This window comes from Kryptolebias marmoratus, linkage group LG1 (genome assembly GCF_001649575.2).
Source record: "Kryptolebias marmoratus isolate JLee-2015 linkage group LG1, ASM164957v2, whole genome shotgun sequence".
Taxonomy (NCBI): domain Eukaryota; kingdom Metazoa; phylum Chordata; class Actinopteri; order Cyprinodontiformes; family Rivulidae; genus Kryptolebias; species Kryptolebias marmoratus.
Window position 1 is genome coordinate 25268413 of NC_051430.1, and position 17441 is coordinate 25285853.

The 17441-nt window shown below is 40.8% G+C and overlaps 1 protein-coding gene across 7 annotated transcripts in view; it reads right to left on the reverse strand.

Annotated features, from left to right (window-relative positions):
• Positions 1 to 17441, reverse strand: part of slc20a2 (solute carrier family 20 member 2) — a 42464-nt gene that overhangs the window by 7274 nt on the left and 17749 nt on the right. For all 7 annotated transcript variants that reach the window (XM_017412226.3, XM_017412232.3, XM_017412225.3 and 4 more), the window contains 8 exons: positions 11319 to 11895; positions 8685 to 8825; positions 7987 to 8072; positions 6027 to 6123; positions 5765 to 5884; positions 4663 to 4896; positions 3950 to 4586; positions 3659 to 3844 (listed from right to left, as the gene is read on the reverse strand). In XM_017412226.3, the coding sequence (XP_017267715.1) occupies positions 3659 to 3844; positions 3950 to 4586; positions 4663 to 4896; positions 5765 to 5884; positions 6027 to 6123; positions 7987 to 8072; positions 8685 to 8825; positions 11319 to 11607 (1790 nt within the window). In that variant the 5' untranslated portion in view covers positions 11608 to 11895. The remainder of the gene's footprint in view (positions 1 to 3658; positions 3845 to 3949; positions 4587 to 4662; positions 4897 to 5764; positions 5885 to 6026; positions 6124 to 7986; positions 8073 to 8684; positions 8826 to 11318; positions 11896 to 17441) is intronic.

Genomic DNA, 17441 nt, shown 5'->3' on the forward strand with positions numbered 1-17441 from the left:
GGGGGGGGGGCAAAGAGACAGTCTTCATTGTGTTGTCTGGGACGCTGGTGATGATGGCACAGCCTCACCAGAGTTAACCATAACAGGACATTTACAAACTCTTAAATGTTTATCCGTCGCACACAAAATACAACAATCAAGACTTGAATTAAACTGCCTCCAACTTGGAGAACCACACCCAAACTACACACAGAGTTCCTGTGAGGTCCTAAAGGTCTGCAGATCATTTCAGGTGTTGGTGTGTTTCTGTATCGTACATTTCCTCCATATTCATACCCTGTTTCCAGACTTTGACTTCAGACCAGTGGATTCTCACTGGAAGAGAAAATCATTAATACGTATGTGCGCACACACAAACACACATGAAAACACACCAAAAATAGCCACTTGTATGGGATAAAACAGCACAAGAATTACATTAAAACACAAAAAGCAACTTCAAGAGAAGAAAACGGCTTAAAACTGAGGCCGTATTTGGGATTTCTCACAAAAAAAGGCAGAAACGCTGAGGTAGAGATCTGCATTGAGACGTTTTCTTTGGCTTCCTGTCGCTGTTCTTGAACCGTGGCACCAATCTGCATCACAGCAGGCCTCTGACGGCTTCACACAAGACAGTCTTAAAACAGGACTCAAATTCTTCTGAAAATCGATGCTCATTAGGCTTTCTGTGAGGAAAAAATAAACCCTGCACTGACGCTGAACATCATGGTGGTCAAATGTGCCGATCATCATTTTCACCTGGAGGTTTCCCCATTTTCTACATATATATATTTAGAGGGGATACTAAATTTGAGCCACTCTCATTGCTGAGAAGATACAGGCACAAAAAACAATAACTTTTTTAAGTGGCGTTGGTAAGGTATTGATACGACCAGGGACTCGAGTTGCTGCTTGAACCACAGTGAATTTATTTGGAGTTTTAAACTGTTTGAGATGGTGAAAAACACAGTTTTGGTGGCTCCTTCATGAGAAGTTTTTAGTTAAGGGGAGTAACTCTCACTGTTGGAGACTGGTTGGAAACTCGAACAACTAAAGTCATGTTTTCTGTTTTAGTCTCACTGAATCCTGAGTGACCAGTTTGTAAAATTCACAACTTATTTTTGCAGAAGTGTTTTCTCGGCCATGCACATCACTTCGTTGCACACTCCATCCACACCGTAGCGCTTTGACAGCCGCCCCCATGTTTAGGATTTATTCTACTGGCTTACATTTCAGAAATGATGATACAGAGAGTTGGACTGTTTTTATAATAATAATAATTAGTATTTATCATCAGCATGGTTTTTAGACTTGGACATTCAGGGCTGAAGTCTTTTTTTATCCATGGAGATCCTGAGATTCAAGCTGAGATTGCTCTGACTTCTGCCTGTCGCAGTTAAGAGATCGAATACCTAAAAGTTAAAAAAAGCCCCACTTTAAAGTCTCCCTTAAACATAGCACATCAATTAATTAAGCAAACAGATCGAGGGTGGTCTAACAAGGACTCTTTCTTGGTGTTTTTTTAAAGCTTGCCAGTATTAATCTGTATCTGGGGTGGCACAGCAGGAGACTGATGAGAATCCATATTTTAAAAGCGTCTAACTGCTGTGATAAATGACACTTTTCAGTGGATCACTGCGGCGGTTTGAACAGATGCCAGGGCATGTACTGTAGAGTACACAAAAACACCCTTCTGTCCTTGCCACAAACAAATTTCTTTGTCAGACTGGTGCATGGAAACTCGGGAGAAAAGAGAGGCTTTTAAACTGTGAACCAGAGCAAATTTGTCTTTGGATTCTGGCAGGAGAGTCAGTGTGAGATGGAAGGAAAGAGATTAAGAAAGAAAAGGGGGCACACAAAGAGAGAGGGGCAAATAAAAAGGTAAAGACAAAAAGAAAGAGGGGAAAATAATGAGACGGAGTGAGCGTGGGAAGAACCGAGGCTTTCAAATACTCCGATTTAGAGGTGAGTCAAATAAGAAAATGCAATGAGGGGACATGATTGAAAAGGACAGAAGAGGGGGAAAAGTGAGGACAAGGAGACGAGGAGGCTTAACCACAAAATTAGATATTTACAGAAAAAAAAAAGGAGATAAAAGAAAAAAAAAAAGATTAAGAGAAGGACTCAGGCTGCCGTCCCTCCCTGTGGTTAAAGCTGGAGTTCTCACTTTGGTCTCTCCACTCCCTCACCCATCCTGCTTTATTTCTCTTCATCCGGAATGCCAAACAACTTCCTGTAACTCTGTGTGACGTTCCTGCCAGGCAACAACACACACACACACCCTCAGAGAGACGTGTGCATGCATACACACACTCCTACAGTACGACCTGCAGGTACAGGGCTCTGCTTTCCAAACATGCACACATCCCTGAGATGCTTTCCTTCACCACTGTGAGGGAAGACAAGGAAAAAAAAAAAAAAAAAATCCTATCAAAGGAAGAGCAGAGGGCGGCTCGAGGCAGGTAAAGACTGCCGGTGTGTTGTTGGACAAAGTGAGCTGCGAGGTTTATCTGCTGTGGTTTTAAATACTTCCTAATTATTTATGTGTTATGTAATAGGTCAAGAAAAAAAAAACAAAAAAACAAACAGAACATCCCATTCCTGTTTCACTGCTTACTCCAGTGGAATTCTTAACATGAGAAATGTTTCGTCACGCAGCTCAAATTACCAAAACAATAATGAGTTAGTTTGTACTCGATGAACTTAGATTGAATGTGTTTAAATGAGTTTATTTAAATCCAGTTGGGCCAATGATGATTTTGGCCCTGCTCGCTGAATAATAAATGTCAGGATTTAAAATGATTAAAAAAAGATAAATAAATAAATTATTTAAGCTTTCAGTTTGGTTTGAGGCGTTTACTGAGATGATATGATGTATTCCTTTTATTTTTAAATTATATGAAAGTAAATTCTCATGTTTGTTTTTCCCGTTTTATCATTTTCTGTATTGTTTTGTAGCATTCTAATTATTTCTGCTTTATGCTTTTTTAAAAATCATTCATATTTCAAAATGTTCAGCTCATTCAGGAGACGGGTGACAGGACTTTTAGTCCTTTGGTCCTTTTTAGCTTTTAGCTCGTGTTCTGCTTCTTCTTTTGGATCTGTTTATAATGTTTTATGTCTGTTTCTTTGATCTGTGCTTTTAGTTTTTTAAGCACATGAAATATACTAATAGAAATGAACTTCTTATCATGTACAAATCATTTAAGTAATTATCTGACCCTCGTTTAATATACATACAAATACAACTGTAGCAACCTGGTTGTTACAGAGTCAATATTTCTGTGCAGATAAAGTAAAAAGAATTTAACTGCAGCTACATCTGTTGTGGACAGAGTGGAATTAGAGCATGCTAAATAAAAATAAATGTTCTTCATGGGTCAGAGAGCTCCTCAGTACCCAGAAACAGGTAGTTAATGAGCTGGAACAATGAATCAGACTGTGTTACTTCAGTTTATGCATTTTCTTTTTTGCCTGTTCTGATTAAACAGTTTGACCCTTCAGTTACATCCAACCAAGGTAAAGACCTTGTGTGTGGCCATTTAAAAAAAAAAAGCATGGCAGGTACTCACCAAGAAGCACATGAAGAAACTGAAGTGAAACCAGTCACTTTGTAAAGTGACACCCACAGACAGACACACACCTTCACAGTTTCCCTCCTGTGAGGGGGCTTTCTCACCTTGAGGGGGTGATGGGAGTCAGGTCCTTCCCCATGGTCTGAATGACGCGGCGGCCCCACACCCACAGGCCGGCGCAGATGCCCACACCGCCATAAAACAGCAGCCAGACGGGAGTGGCAGCATCCTGCATCACACCTCCCTGCTCGTAAATCATCCACAGCGCCACCAGTGGCCCGATGGCGTTACTGCAAACATGGAAAACAGACAAACGCCAAGTTAATTCACTGATTTCTGTATCTGTGGCTGAATTAGATTATAAAACAGCAAAGAAGTAGAATAAAATCTGTCACCTGACATCATTGCCTCCGTGGGCGAAAGAACCGAAGCAGGCGGTGAGGATCTGCAGGAAGTGGAAGAGCAGAAACACCTCCGACTTGTCCTTCTCCTCGTGATCCTCCTCCACCAGGTCATCCAGAGGGATTGGAGCCGGAGCTCCTTCCTCCTCCACCCCCTCCAGCTCTGAGGCCATCTTCAGCTCCACCCCTCCCTCCTCCGCTTCGATCTCTGCCTCAGCGACAGCGTTACAGTATGACGAGTAGCTATCGTAGCGTATCCGCTTCTTGGAGTAGGACACACTGTTGCTCCTGACGCCCCCCTCACCCACGAGCTTCTCACTGTCGTCACGTGACTCCGAGCGCCGGAGCGGCTGGACGGGCATGCCGCATATCGCCGCCGTGTAGCAGGTGTAGCTGTTGTTGCGGCGCAGCAGTCGGTAGTTGTTGTCAGGCTGAGGAGCGCTGGACCCTGGGCGCTCGCTATCATCCATGCGGCCCAGGTGGATCTTGTGAAGCAAGTCTTTGTACAGACCAGAGTCTTTGTGCACCGTGTGGTACACCTGGCCATCACTGCGCATGTGACCGTCGAAGCTGAAGCTGCCATTAGCGATCGGTGACTTCAGGGAACCATTGGTCATTGAGTGAGTTCGACCTAGAAGATTAAAGATTAAAATGAGCGATGAGCAAACGCGCTATGCTTTTATCATTCCTGAAGAATACGGCTTTACCGTACACCCTGCCATTTGGCAGGATGGTGCCTCCGTTGGCCACGTTGGTGAGCTCCCCACTGGGGTCACGCGTGCTACGATCAGTGCTGCCTCCTGTGAGCGGCACCACGGCCTCGTCCGTGCTCTTCGCCCCGGGAAGCTCCTTAAAGACGGGGGTCTCTTCCTCCTCTTCAGGGATCTTGTCCAGACTCTCATCAGATATCCTGGAGAGAGCCTGCTCCTTCTTTAATCGACCTGAAAGAAATCCATTCGGAGTCATAAAGAGATAAAACATCTGGTAATTATTTAGTTTTAACAGAGGCTTTTAATACCAGTTACCAGTTGTTTTTATTACACTTAAAAGTATGAAACATAAAAAATGTAAACAGAAGTGTAAGGGAGGGCGTTCAGGGGGAAAAAACTCGGTGAAATCAATAATAATCACTTAAAAAAAGCCTGTAGTAACCCTTCATAAACACACATCCACCAGCTGACCCGAACTAATCCCAGCATCAACCTGATGACGTTTCACTCCTCAAACACGAACAATCACAGCCCTCATGTTTCATTCTGCAGGATGTACAAATATCCAGATAAGGTTGATACTAATCCATAATCTTCAGCGACATTCAGAAGTCATGAGATGATAAACAACAGGTCAATCAGCCTTGTGCTGCTCCAGAGTTAAACAGAAAAGATGCTCCATTTAAACCAAAATTTGAACATTACTCATTGTCTATAAATCCAACAGTTTCATATTTGAATGGGTTATTCTTTTTTTGTTCAACATAAAGGCAGATTAAAGTCCTCCTGTGTCTCAGACAACCTTCCTTATTCTTTCTATTGTTTTCGTTTTCCGTGTCCCGACGTTTCTGCTTCGCCGTGGGCTGATTTTCCCACTAGGAGAAGCAATCTTTAGCTTTGATCTGAAAGCTTTCTACACTGCGAGCCACGTTCCTAACCTCTTTCATCTGGACAAGCAGTTATATGCTGAAATATAAGGAAACAAAGCGACAGGAGCACTGGAGACTTTCACATCATGTTTTCTGTCGTTCGGTGTCAGAGCATCCACTTTATTAGCAGCAGCTGAAGCTGTTGAGGTTGGCTGAACACAAATACCTACTTGCTATTTTTCTTCTCATCCAAGGACAGACAAATATCCAGACCAAAGCTGCGCAGACCAGCGCCCCGGCTAACGTGATGAGAAAGATGGCCCAAACCGGTAGCATCTCCAACCCAAGCACTGTAATTTGAGAACAAACACACACAGTTAGAGACAACTCAATCACAAATAAACCCTCAAAGATGGTCTCTTATATAGCTATAATCCTTTTTTCCCCTCAGTTATGTGTCAGACTGAAGGGACGCTGTAAAGAATCACTTACGTGGAGCTCCAGTGTACATGATGGAGAAGGTGTTGATCCCGATGGTGGTGGCATAGAAGAGAGGCAGCGCTCGGAGGCCATTCGGGACAGAATCATCCTGATTTTTAAAAAAAACATCTCAAAATCAATTTGATGAAGTATGATTTCAGAGCCAACACTTCCCCATCAGGACCAATAATTACTCACTTCAGATTAATTAAAATGTGCTTTAAATCATTAAAAAAATTTCACATCCAAGTGTTCTAAAAAACCAGTAAATACCTAATTATCTTTAATTGCAAAAAGAAAAAGAAAAAAAAGTGCTTGTGTGCAGATTTAACACATCAGTCTCCAGAATCATATTCATCCTCTCAGATTGCTGAACTGCATTTCAGAACCTCGATCCTTTCAGTGTTTTTCTCTCTCTCTACATCTCTATCAACCACAGAATTACTAACGAGCTCTCAGCTTCCAGCTAAAAGAGAAAAACAGTTAGGAAGGCAGCTTCTGGGGAAAAAAAATACAACCCTTGAAGCGATGCAGGAACTGGAACACGTTTGTTTATTTACTCAAAGCTGACGTACCGGTAGTGAAAATTGTTGTCATACTTTACCACCATAGGAACTTGTTGAAACTGTAACAGCAGCTGCTATTGGGAATATTTCTTGTTACAGCCTCACAGCAGCATCAGTAGGCTTGATGCTGCTGTTGTGTTGGCGTTAATCTGTGTTTGGATTGCTTGTAAGTTGACTTTAAGAGTACTGAGAAACGTAGAACTTTCTCATTTGTACTGCAACCCCTAAGAAACTAAAGCCAGTATCTCACTGAGCTGCGACTCTTACAGACTTGTTGGCAAACAGTATTCAGTCTCCAAAGTGTCTTGAAACATTTCTTCTCAATTTCCTTGAATGACTTTTAGAGGCTGGCATCTCAAACCAGTCTCGAAACCTTCTCAGGTCGGTTTCGGTACATTTTAGAGCATTAGAGCTGCATTTTGACAACAACATGGCAGCTGCAGCTCTGAATGTCCAGGCCTAAAAACCCCATTGGTGATAAATAATGATCACAAAAGCTAGTCCAAATCTGCTCATCTTCATTTTAAAAGTGTCATCCAGTACATTAAATTACAAACACAGGGGCGGCTGCCGGGGTGGGTACAAACAGGGTCGAGGCGGGCACATTGTGGGTGGAGGTGAGCATGAAATAATGTGCACAACTAGAATACAGTTTCGCACACAAAAATAAGCCTTATTTAAAAAAAATAATAATAATTGGCCACTCAAAACTGAGCCATACTCAGGTTGGCTGAAAACACTCAGATTTCTGTGAGACTGCAGATGAAAAGGCGCCAACTATTCTCCAACAGCTCATTAATGTCAGATAAAACCGCTCGAGTCAACTTAAAGGTAAAACAAGGGTGCAGCTGTTCGGTTTGGTGCGACCAGCTTCAAAAATTAAACCTGAACTGTAAAAATGTTCAAGTATTAACAAACAAAGACAAATGTTCTGACTAAGCTGATAAAAACAGGCTGCAGAGCCAGAAATCTGACCCGCCATGCGGCCCGTATGACTCATGTGATTCATTCAAGCCGAACTCTGCAGCGGTGACCTTAAAGTGATCTGAAGCACTTTCCTCCTCCTGGTCTGCGCGTTACATAACAACAGAGATCTGCGGGTGTTGCCAAATCAGATCCGTTTTATCTGTGCTCAAGTTCTTCGGACAACTTCTGCACAGATTTAAGCCCGTGTTTACCTTTGAGCATTTAAACTCAGACCGACAACTCTGTCTGCACGTGGTGAGTAAAGGGTTTATGTAATGAGGCAAACATCACATCCAGCTCTTTGCAAAATGACTAATTCCCGTATTCCAAATGGTCTGAAAGGTTCGAAAAAGCAATGTACAAATAAACTGAAAGTTTAGAGAGGACAGTTCTAAATGTGTTCTTATGAATACCCATTTTTTTTTGTAACAAAAGCCCACCTTGTTGAGGATGAAGTGTCTGATGAGCATGAAGAGGAGTCCAGACATGAGTCCAGACAGCAGAGGAGAGATGAACCATGAAGCCACTGGAGAAAACAAAAGACAAGCTAACAAATACCTTCCTGACAGCATCAGTCACCCAAGAGTTTCTAATAAAATTCTGTTTTTCTTCTAACATTTTCCTTGCAAAGTCATTTTTTTTACACATTTACTTTAGAAGAGCTTTTGGCCAATTAGTGTACAGATAATGGCAAATGTTAGTTCATTTAGATCAGGGGTCTCCAATCCTGGTCCTGGAGGGCCACTATCCTACAGGTTTTACTTGTTTCCCTGCTCCAACACACCTGATTCAGTGGTTAAATTACCTCTTCATGTTCCGCAGAAGCCTGTTAATCACCCATTGATTCAAATCAGGTGTGTTGGAGCAGAGAAACAAGTAAAACCTGCAGGATGGTGGCCCTCCAGGACCAGGACTGACCACCCCTGATTTAGATAAACAGGATAAAGTGAGACTAACATGCGTCTTCCTGCTCTGTGCTGACAACAGACGCTCTTAATGAGGATTAAGCTTGTCAAATAAATTAACTACTGTGCAAGTAACACGGACGTTTTCCCAGATTTACAACCAAGTTTGAATATTACCACACCCTGCTATGGAAATATCTATAAATAAGCAAAGACAGTAAACAGCTTGTTACCAATTTTGACAAGCTGCATCCACTGCACGCCCTTCGTGCCAATGGCGACCATGGAGAAGCCTATGGTGGCTCCAACGATGCAGTGGGTCCCAGAGATGGGCAGCTTGAGGAAGGAGGCGATCAGCTGCCAGACGGCTGACCCTGTGACCCAAAAGCAGACACTTTTCTTCTTAAAATGCTCATCGTTTCACGTTTAAATGCAGTTCTGCGCCAAACTAAAACAGCAACTTAAAGAAGGAACACAGCAGTGCAGAGCTTTTTGTGTTACAAAATGATGCTTCATAAAATTAAAATACTTTCACTAGAATACACTAACATATAAAACTTCTTTACTAAAAGCCTGAGATAAGTTTAATATTCAAAAATAACAGCTGTATGGTTTGTGTTATTTCTAAAAATTGAGAAAAAAGCAGTTTTAGTAATATCTCAGAGCTATAAACAGCCTCCTCAGATAATTAGAATAATCAATATTAAAATAAATAAACCAAAATAAAACCTAATATCTGAAACAGCTTAATGAAAGAATGGTTTCAGTTTTGTTCACCTGTAAAAAAAATACATGTTCAGTAATCTGAAGAAACAACCTGCTGTAAATAATGGGATAAAACAAACAGTAATTTCATTTATTTATCAATTAATAAGAATTTGTCCACATATTATGACAATAATCCGGTAATAAAATTATTTCCCAAGGACAACATCTATTGTTTAAATACGTCTTTTTAAATCCTGAATTAGACAATGACTGGAACCATTTTACTCTGCTCCAATCAAACATCCAACCCTGCTGGACACAGATGCTTCTTCCTCCTTTTGTTTAATCAAATTAAGAGGTTAAAACTTCGACGTAAACAATACAGCAGCGACAAATATTTCCTATTTGAGATTTGACAAAAACTGCTCAATGTTTCCAGACATGGTCTCATGGCAGCCTGCCACGTCTGATTCATCCATTTATTCTTCCCTGGGAACGTGGGAATGTTTATTAGCCGTTTCTCCATGATTCCTTTTCTAAACTTTCTGTTTTATTTAATCCATTTTTAAAACCTTTACTTATTTCTGCTGCTCATCTCTTGAACAGTTGGCACCAACTTTTGCTGTGAAATTACAATAAAAGTCTGTTTTATTAAAATGACACCTCAACAAAAGTGAAACTGGCTTTTGTTCTGTAAAGATTTACTGACAAAACAAAGAACTAAAACCTGCTCAAGGTTTTATTTTTATAACAGATATATTTACTGGGATGCAAACCTAACTAAAAAAAAACAAATTTATTTGAAAAAACAGATTTAAACACCACTTCCATCTTTTCTCATTAAGTTACTTTGACCTTTTGCAGACTCTTTGCCAAGAAAAAAAAACAAAAGTCATTCTGTTTCACTTTAAAACCTTTAAAATGTATTTTTATGCAGTCTTAAACTGCCTGGATGACGTCAAGCCCCCACACCTCTCATATGACCCCTGGGATTCGGACACCTGCCTGATTATTCTACCTTATGGATAAAAAGCTCAACATTATCAGCCTAAACTGATGAAAATAAAGTTTACTCGGCTTAATCTAATCCATTTTCCCAACAGCACATTACCCATGATGCAAAATGCCCCAATATAAACGGTTCAGATTGAACCTCTAAAGTGAAAATCAATAAAAGATTCTCAAGGGCTTTTTTTTAACCAAACAAAGCTTCTCTAAAAAGATGTGAAAACAGATGAATGGAGAAATTCTCCCAATTTACTGCTTCATATCTGCTCGTCTGGGTAGCTCTTCAGAGAACTAACTTTTGTGTTTTTCCAACACAGATCTGATTAGTTTGTTCATGTAAACTTAAAGGTCTGAATGTCTGGTATGAGTAAACAACTATACGTCTTTAAAAATAAATGACTGAATGACCTGGCATGCCAGAGATTAGACTAAATTAGACTAAAATCATTGCATGTTGAGAAATGAGGAATGGCCAAACCTCGAAAAAAACTTTTGCACGATCTCATGCGATACTGTGAGATGTCGTGCTCGGCTTACGTGTTGGGAGCCACTCTCAGCTACTACCGCACCCATTTCTAACTAAATATCTGAAAAACCCACTGAATTACAGCCATCCTTGTGCTTTTTAAGGTCAGCTGGCTGTCCTGAACTGGATGCCTTTAAATGGAAATCAATTTTAGAGGTACAGCAAATCATCATTTCTTTCAAGTTTCCTTAAAAATCTGTTCACTGGTTCATGAGATATTTTGCTAACACTGAGATTGAGTTGACTGCAAATACTTTTTGGGCAAAATTTTAAACAAAGATCTTAAACAACCTGTTAGCTCTCAGTATGTGTTGGGGGTGACTCTCAGCTACTGCCATGCCAAAGTTGAGCTCTATTTGAAAAACTGACCTGTGAATTACAGCCATTTCAGTTTTTATTTAAGGTAAGGTGGCTGTGGCGGCCATCTTGAATCAGGTTAACGCCAAAGGTTAATCACAATAGATGTATATTCAGTGGTTACTTTATTAAAATTCATCCAGTGGTTCATATAATTTTTGGATATAACATTTAAGTCATGCACACACAGACAAGGGCAAAAACATTATCATCCGCCATCGCCTCTTGGTGGCGGGGGTGATAAAAACGGAAAACGAGTCTGACTCACCAACCATGGCGCTGACCTCCCCTGCCATGAGTATGGGCACCGTGTCGTTGTAGAGGCTGACGTCGATGATGCCCTTCCGAATTGTTTCTCCCACTTTGGCCCCGAGCAGTATTGAGCCCAGCGTCTCAAAGATGGATGCCAGGATGCAGGCCTGCTTCAGCGTGACCACGCCGGACCCCACCGCCGTGCCAAACGAATTAGCCACGTCGTTGGCTCCGACTGAGAACGCCAAAATGAAGGCAATGATGAAGCCAAGGATCACCATCCACAGATATGATTCCAGATCCATCTTGATATGATTTCACAAATCCAAGCAGCAGCAGAAGAAAAATAAAAGGACCTTCGATCCTTCCAAAAAAAATAAGAAAAAAGTAAAAAAGATGCTCTGTGTCTTAAGAGGAGGACTTGTTCAGGCCGCTCCTTTTCTTCGTCCCCTGGTTAGAAACAGTTCAAGGGGAGAAACACAGCTGCTAACTAAGCGTTTGGAGCTCAGTCCAAAGATTGGAGACTAGTGATGGTGGGAGCAGAGAGCATTCCATAGCTTAGAGTGAGGCAGCCTGTCTGCACAGTGTTTCACCTGCCGGAGACAAGAAAGAGACGACACAGAAACAGATTAGTGTCATAAGCCACTTTTACTCAGCTCCTATCTGACAACACCTCCATGTGACTTCCTCAGAAAACCTAAAACAGAGGAGGAGGAAGAACTGACCACGACAGAGGGCAGCTTTGATAAAACGGAGACAAGAAGCCGAAAGACAGACAAAAAAGACAGACGATAATGAAAAAATGGCTTTAATGAAAAGGGAAGAGCACTCCAGTGCTCTCCAGTGGGGAAACTGAGGACAACTCTGACTGCTGCAATAGGAAATCAGTGTGCACTTCAGCTAAATCAAATCAGACCATTCAGAAAGCTTTCTGTCAGCGCCGGTGCTATAAAAAGACCAGAGAGAGATGTGAGCAGCACTCCTGTTGTTAGACAGTACACACTTACATCCACAGCAGCCGACATGTGAATTAATGTACGCTTTCATTTCACACATCTTGTTCGCCACCAGGGGTCAGGAGATGAAATCCATTTTTAGACGCGTCGCAGACACGGACGATTCTGTACCGATTTTCAAATCATCGATTCTGTAAGGGGGACAGCCGAGCCAATTTTGAGGTGCTGTTCTGTCAAACACAGCAGCCGCAGCATCAGTCAGAGTATGGAGTAGGGAGAAAAAGGCAAAAGTCTTTGTCCAGGCTAGGTTTTCTCAAAAGCTGTGTAAAAGTACACAACATTAACATTGTTTCTGAGAAAGAGTTGTTTAATAAGCCTGAAAGACATTAAAGAGGGGGGTGTCTGTATGTCTGTAGTTAATAACTGAAGTTATTATAGCATGATTGTCTTTAGTAATGACCTTAAAATGCTGGATTTATGAATAAATTTCCAGTTCTAAACACGATGCTAATCGTGTTAGCTTTTCTATGGCATCTTCAGTGTTAAGTTAGCATCTATGTTAATTGCTGGTGGTGATTAATACAATTTGTTTTGGTTTATATGTTATCATGCACTCTTTATTAGGCATGGAAATTTTGGATAAACAAGTTTGACAGCTGCCTCTTGATAATCGCAAACAAAATGCATCAATAATCGTTCCCACCTCGATATGCCACGAAGTAAAACATAAAACTTCTAATTAACTATTAGCACAGGGATGCCGATGGTTTGATCAATTATTCCAGCAGTGATCAATTATTCCAGCAGAAGTCAGAGGTGGATGTTTGCATGCTGCAGATTCCTCTCTTATCTTTGCTCCCTCGGCCCCAGCATGGCTGCAGCTCTGCTCAATGAGTGGCACTAAAAGTTACACAAGAGTTCTTGCAACAAGCTTTTGGAGCACAAGTTCAAACAAAATGAAAAGCTTTGATGCAGTAAAAAAAAGAAAATGGAAAAAAACAACAACAAAAAAAAAACCTTGGTGCACAGATTTAAGACTGCAATGCAGTAAGAACAGCAGCAGCAATGTTCTGCTGCTCCTCACAAAATGCATTTTTGTGTATCAAAGAATGGGACACTAAAATGTTTCGCATTTTTTGTTAAAGAAAGATTACTTTCCAGGTGTAAATCATCACATCTCAGTTATAAAACCCTTTTATTTTAGTCCAAACTGTCTCCATTTTACCAAAATATTCTCATAAATAAAACCTAAACAAATTAAAATCAGAATTTATGTTGATGTACTAAAGTTCCAAATATAAAATCAGTGTTACTCTTTTTGCAGATAATAAAATGACAGATTTGTGATTCCCACGTTTGGTGATTTTTGCCCTGTGGATGTACACGAGTTGGTTTTATCTGCTAACATCAGATCTCCTCACATCCTGTGGAAACATGAGACCAACAGCTTCTCACAGTTTTCCTCATAAATCAACCTCCTTAAACAAAAACACAAGGCCGCCAATGAACGTCTGTGTGACATGATTCGACTTGATAGGAGTTAATGGCTCCACATTTCCTTCTATAGATGAGCGAGTTGTTAGAGGAGCGTTGGACGTAAACAGCTTGAAGGCTCAGCCAGTACATTCTCTCTGCACGAACCGGCTGCATGCGCCTCATCCGTGGGGGGGCAGGCAGCTCGTTTCTAAATAACCCCCAGCCAGCTATGACTCCCTCCTCCTGACCGAGAGCTCCATCTGGAACAGTTTGAGGTCATTCGTTGCTCTCCTTTATCCTTTCTTGAACCGCAACACAAACATGAAAGGACGACAATTTGTCTTCGAATCATGTCGGAGCTGAAGAGGCGCGCCCCTCAATCAGAATCCACTGACGACGTTTAAGTTCATCATTTTCTAAATCAGTTTTTACTTACATGTCCTGTGTATTGCAAAAAAAAAATCAGACTTTACTGAACACTATCTGCCTATTTCGAAAAAAGAAATCAAACCCCCAGATTTTAAACAAACAAATGAGAGCAATTGGCTGAAAAACATTTAAAATTAAAGGCCTAGCATTCTTTGCAGGAACACACACCATCCGCCACCTTTAGGGCCAGAGTTTTAGACGAAGATCATCTTATGTTGATAAAAGGAAGAGTTGGAGATATTTTTAGTTAAACCTTAAAAATAACATTATGCAAAATTTGACATCAAGAGACGTCACGCTCAGGTACTGCCACAACAAATTTTAGCTCAACATCTGTAAAATTTATTGAGTTGAAGCCATTTTTGTGTTTTCTAAGCTCAGTTAGTTGTAGAAGCCATCTAGAATTGGACTGAAAGGTAATTATTTACAGATGCAGGAACACGCAAACATTTAAAGGCTTTATGCTCCCAAAATCTAAATTTTTTTTATTAGGATTACTGTTTATTAGTTAGGAACGTCCTGAATGTTCTTTTGTCTGCTTCTTTGGCACTTTAGTGTAAAGCTGCAGAGACTATTTGTTTTCTGGACAACATGTTGACAGTAAAACAGTCTGAAGGACTGAAACACGCTGTGTAAATGTTTAATCCAGCAAACGGCGCTGCCACAGGAGGGATATGCCACACACCACAGCCAAACATGACTCTTCACAGCACAACCACGCACTCCACACAGCAGAACCCTGGGAAACGTTCAAACAGGAGGAACACGCTGAGCATCCCCGAGACAAATAAAAAACGGGAAACATGAGTGTCCGAGGTTTGTAGGAGTGTGGGTGTGGGTGTGGCTGGAGGCCCCGGCCTGTTTATAGCTCCTCTTTTATTTTCTGAACAGCGAGGCTCAGCGTGACAGCTGCACCCGACACTTTCTGAAGACCTCGTCATGCTGGAACATACGAACACCGGCTCACATTCCCCTACCAGCTGAGAACACGAACACTTTTTCTGCAGAGATAAAACTTTGTGATCCCAACCTCACCCCTCACCCTGATGATCTATGACAGTGGCTCCCAACTGGTGGCTTCTGGACCCACAAACCTATTCCATCTGGGCCACAAAATGTTTACTTATTCATAAAGTATGCACACTCCAATGGTTCTGGCTCAACACAGAAAGAGTTAATGATGATAGAGTCTTAGCCAATCAGAGAGCTCGCTCACAGCACATGATCAGGTTTGTAAACAGTCTAGTAATGTAGTTGTGCGTGGTTTGCTAAGAGAGAAAGTCAGAAATCTCATGTTCAAACCCCATAAAGTCCATGCATACTTCTCATCAATCTGCAGACATCTATTCAGCATCTATAACCTGGTTTAAATGTCTACAAAACTCCCACTTTTAGTCAGAATTTAGCTGGATTTTAGCCTAAATGGATAGTTTAGATGTCATTTCAAATGTCTTTTTAAGCCAAAAATGCTCAATGAGGTTGTTTCAGTCAAAACTCCAACGTTAGTAGTTTTTATTAAATTTATTTTGTCTCATCTCCTTCAGCATTCATCATAATTGTAAATAAATTTCCATAATTTAATAATTATTTACATCAATTATTTAGATCACCTACTAATCTGTTTTGCTTGGGGTTTGATATTAGAGTAAAACGGTTTCCCCAGCTGTTGTTTAGCAGCTAATCCCTCCAGAATACCAAAAAAAAAAATAAAAATTTGGCGTTTCCCCATTTAAAGACCCCAGTGGTGACGCACGGCTTGGCAACAGTGGTTAGTTGTCAATTTCCTGCAGCATTTATTGGATCACTTGTTTTGTAAACAAAGAAACAGCTATTTATCAGCGTTAACTTAATGAAGTGAAAAGATTCAGACAACAAGCCTGAGTAAATAAACGGACCATATGGCAGCCTGACCTTCAGTGTGAAGCAAAAACACAAACCTGACATGAATTTAGCCATTATTTTGCTTTGCTTCTCCATATCAAAGTAATTCTTTCATCAGTTTGTCATAATAGGGTTCTGTATAAAACAGAAAAAAGAACAAAATTACCTCCAAGATGTACCGACACTGATTGTAACCATTCTCTGCTACTCAAATAAAAATGGTGATATGTCTAATTTACTTTTTTCCTCTATGCATAAAAATGTACCAGAGTAAATGGCAATATTCTGGCAGACGGTTATTTAGCCAGCGAGAAGAAATGATGCACTTGTTTAAGGATCTGAATGGGCAGGGGTGTTAAACAATGAGAACCCGTTCAAGAGGCAATAACCAAAAGCGAGGCAGTTTCACTCGACTCGGCGACAAAAATCAATTCTGGTTAATAATAACCTAGACCACAAGTTGTAAACCAGCTGCTTTCAGAACCCAAGGAGAGGTTTTCAGTGATAATCAACTTTTTTCCAATTTCTACCATATAATAAGAATGTGTGCTGGTAGATAATGGAGCCATGAGCCCCAACTCATGTTTAAACATGACAAATCATGAATTTACGTCCAAATGTTTCAGAGTCACACAAAGACTGAATTGTTTAACTTATTATAAACTTATTATGGATTATAAAATGTGTTTTCCCAGTGCTGTAGACATCTCTTTATCCATCTAACTTCAGTAAGTGTTTCAAACAGCCTTGGTTCACCGGTGTTCAAACTGGGACCAACAGGCTTAAGTGACTGATTTGAATGTACTTCATGGTGAGGAGTAAACTTTGCCTAGGATGCAAAGCGTTAACAAATATTTACCCAATACTGTCCCTTGAAAACACACTCAACGACAAAACTCGGAAGTTTGAAATTAATCAGACAAATTAGTTCGACTATCCATGTCAGGGTTTTATAGTAGATATAAATTTGGTTTTGTGAAAAAGGCCTCTAATCAAAGATGTCATTTTGAACTTAGTTTCTTGGCATTTTTGAAGCATACATTTATCCATTACTCAGGAGTTTCAGCAAATTCCTACAAATGGTTTGGTTCCACTGCAGATACCACATCAATATGCCAAAGTGTCTTTAAGCACAAACCCCCACCCCCACCCCCCCCGGCAAGGAGGCCAGAGGTCTGGGCAGACAGTTGGTTCAGCACGTCAAAGAAAGCTTTGCTAATAGGTACACTTGAGTGAAACATTCTCTGAAGTGTCATGCTCCTTGATTTATTTCTGGCAGTCCGGTCTTTGTCCCTATGGGTTGTCAGGTGGCAAACAATTTACATAATGAAAGCAGTGACACATAAAAATAACACCGGCAATCCCGACTAAATTGTGGCTTTATTTCTGTGCCGCCA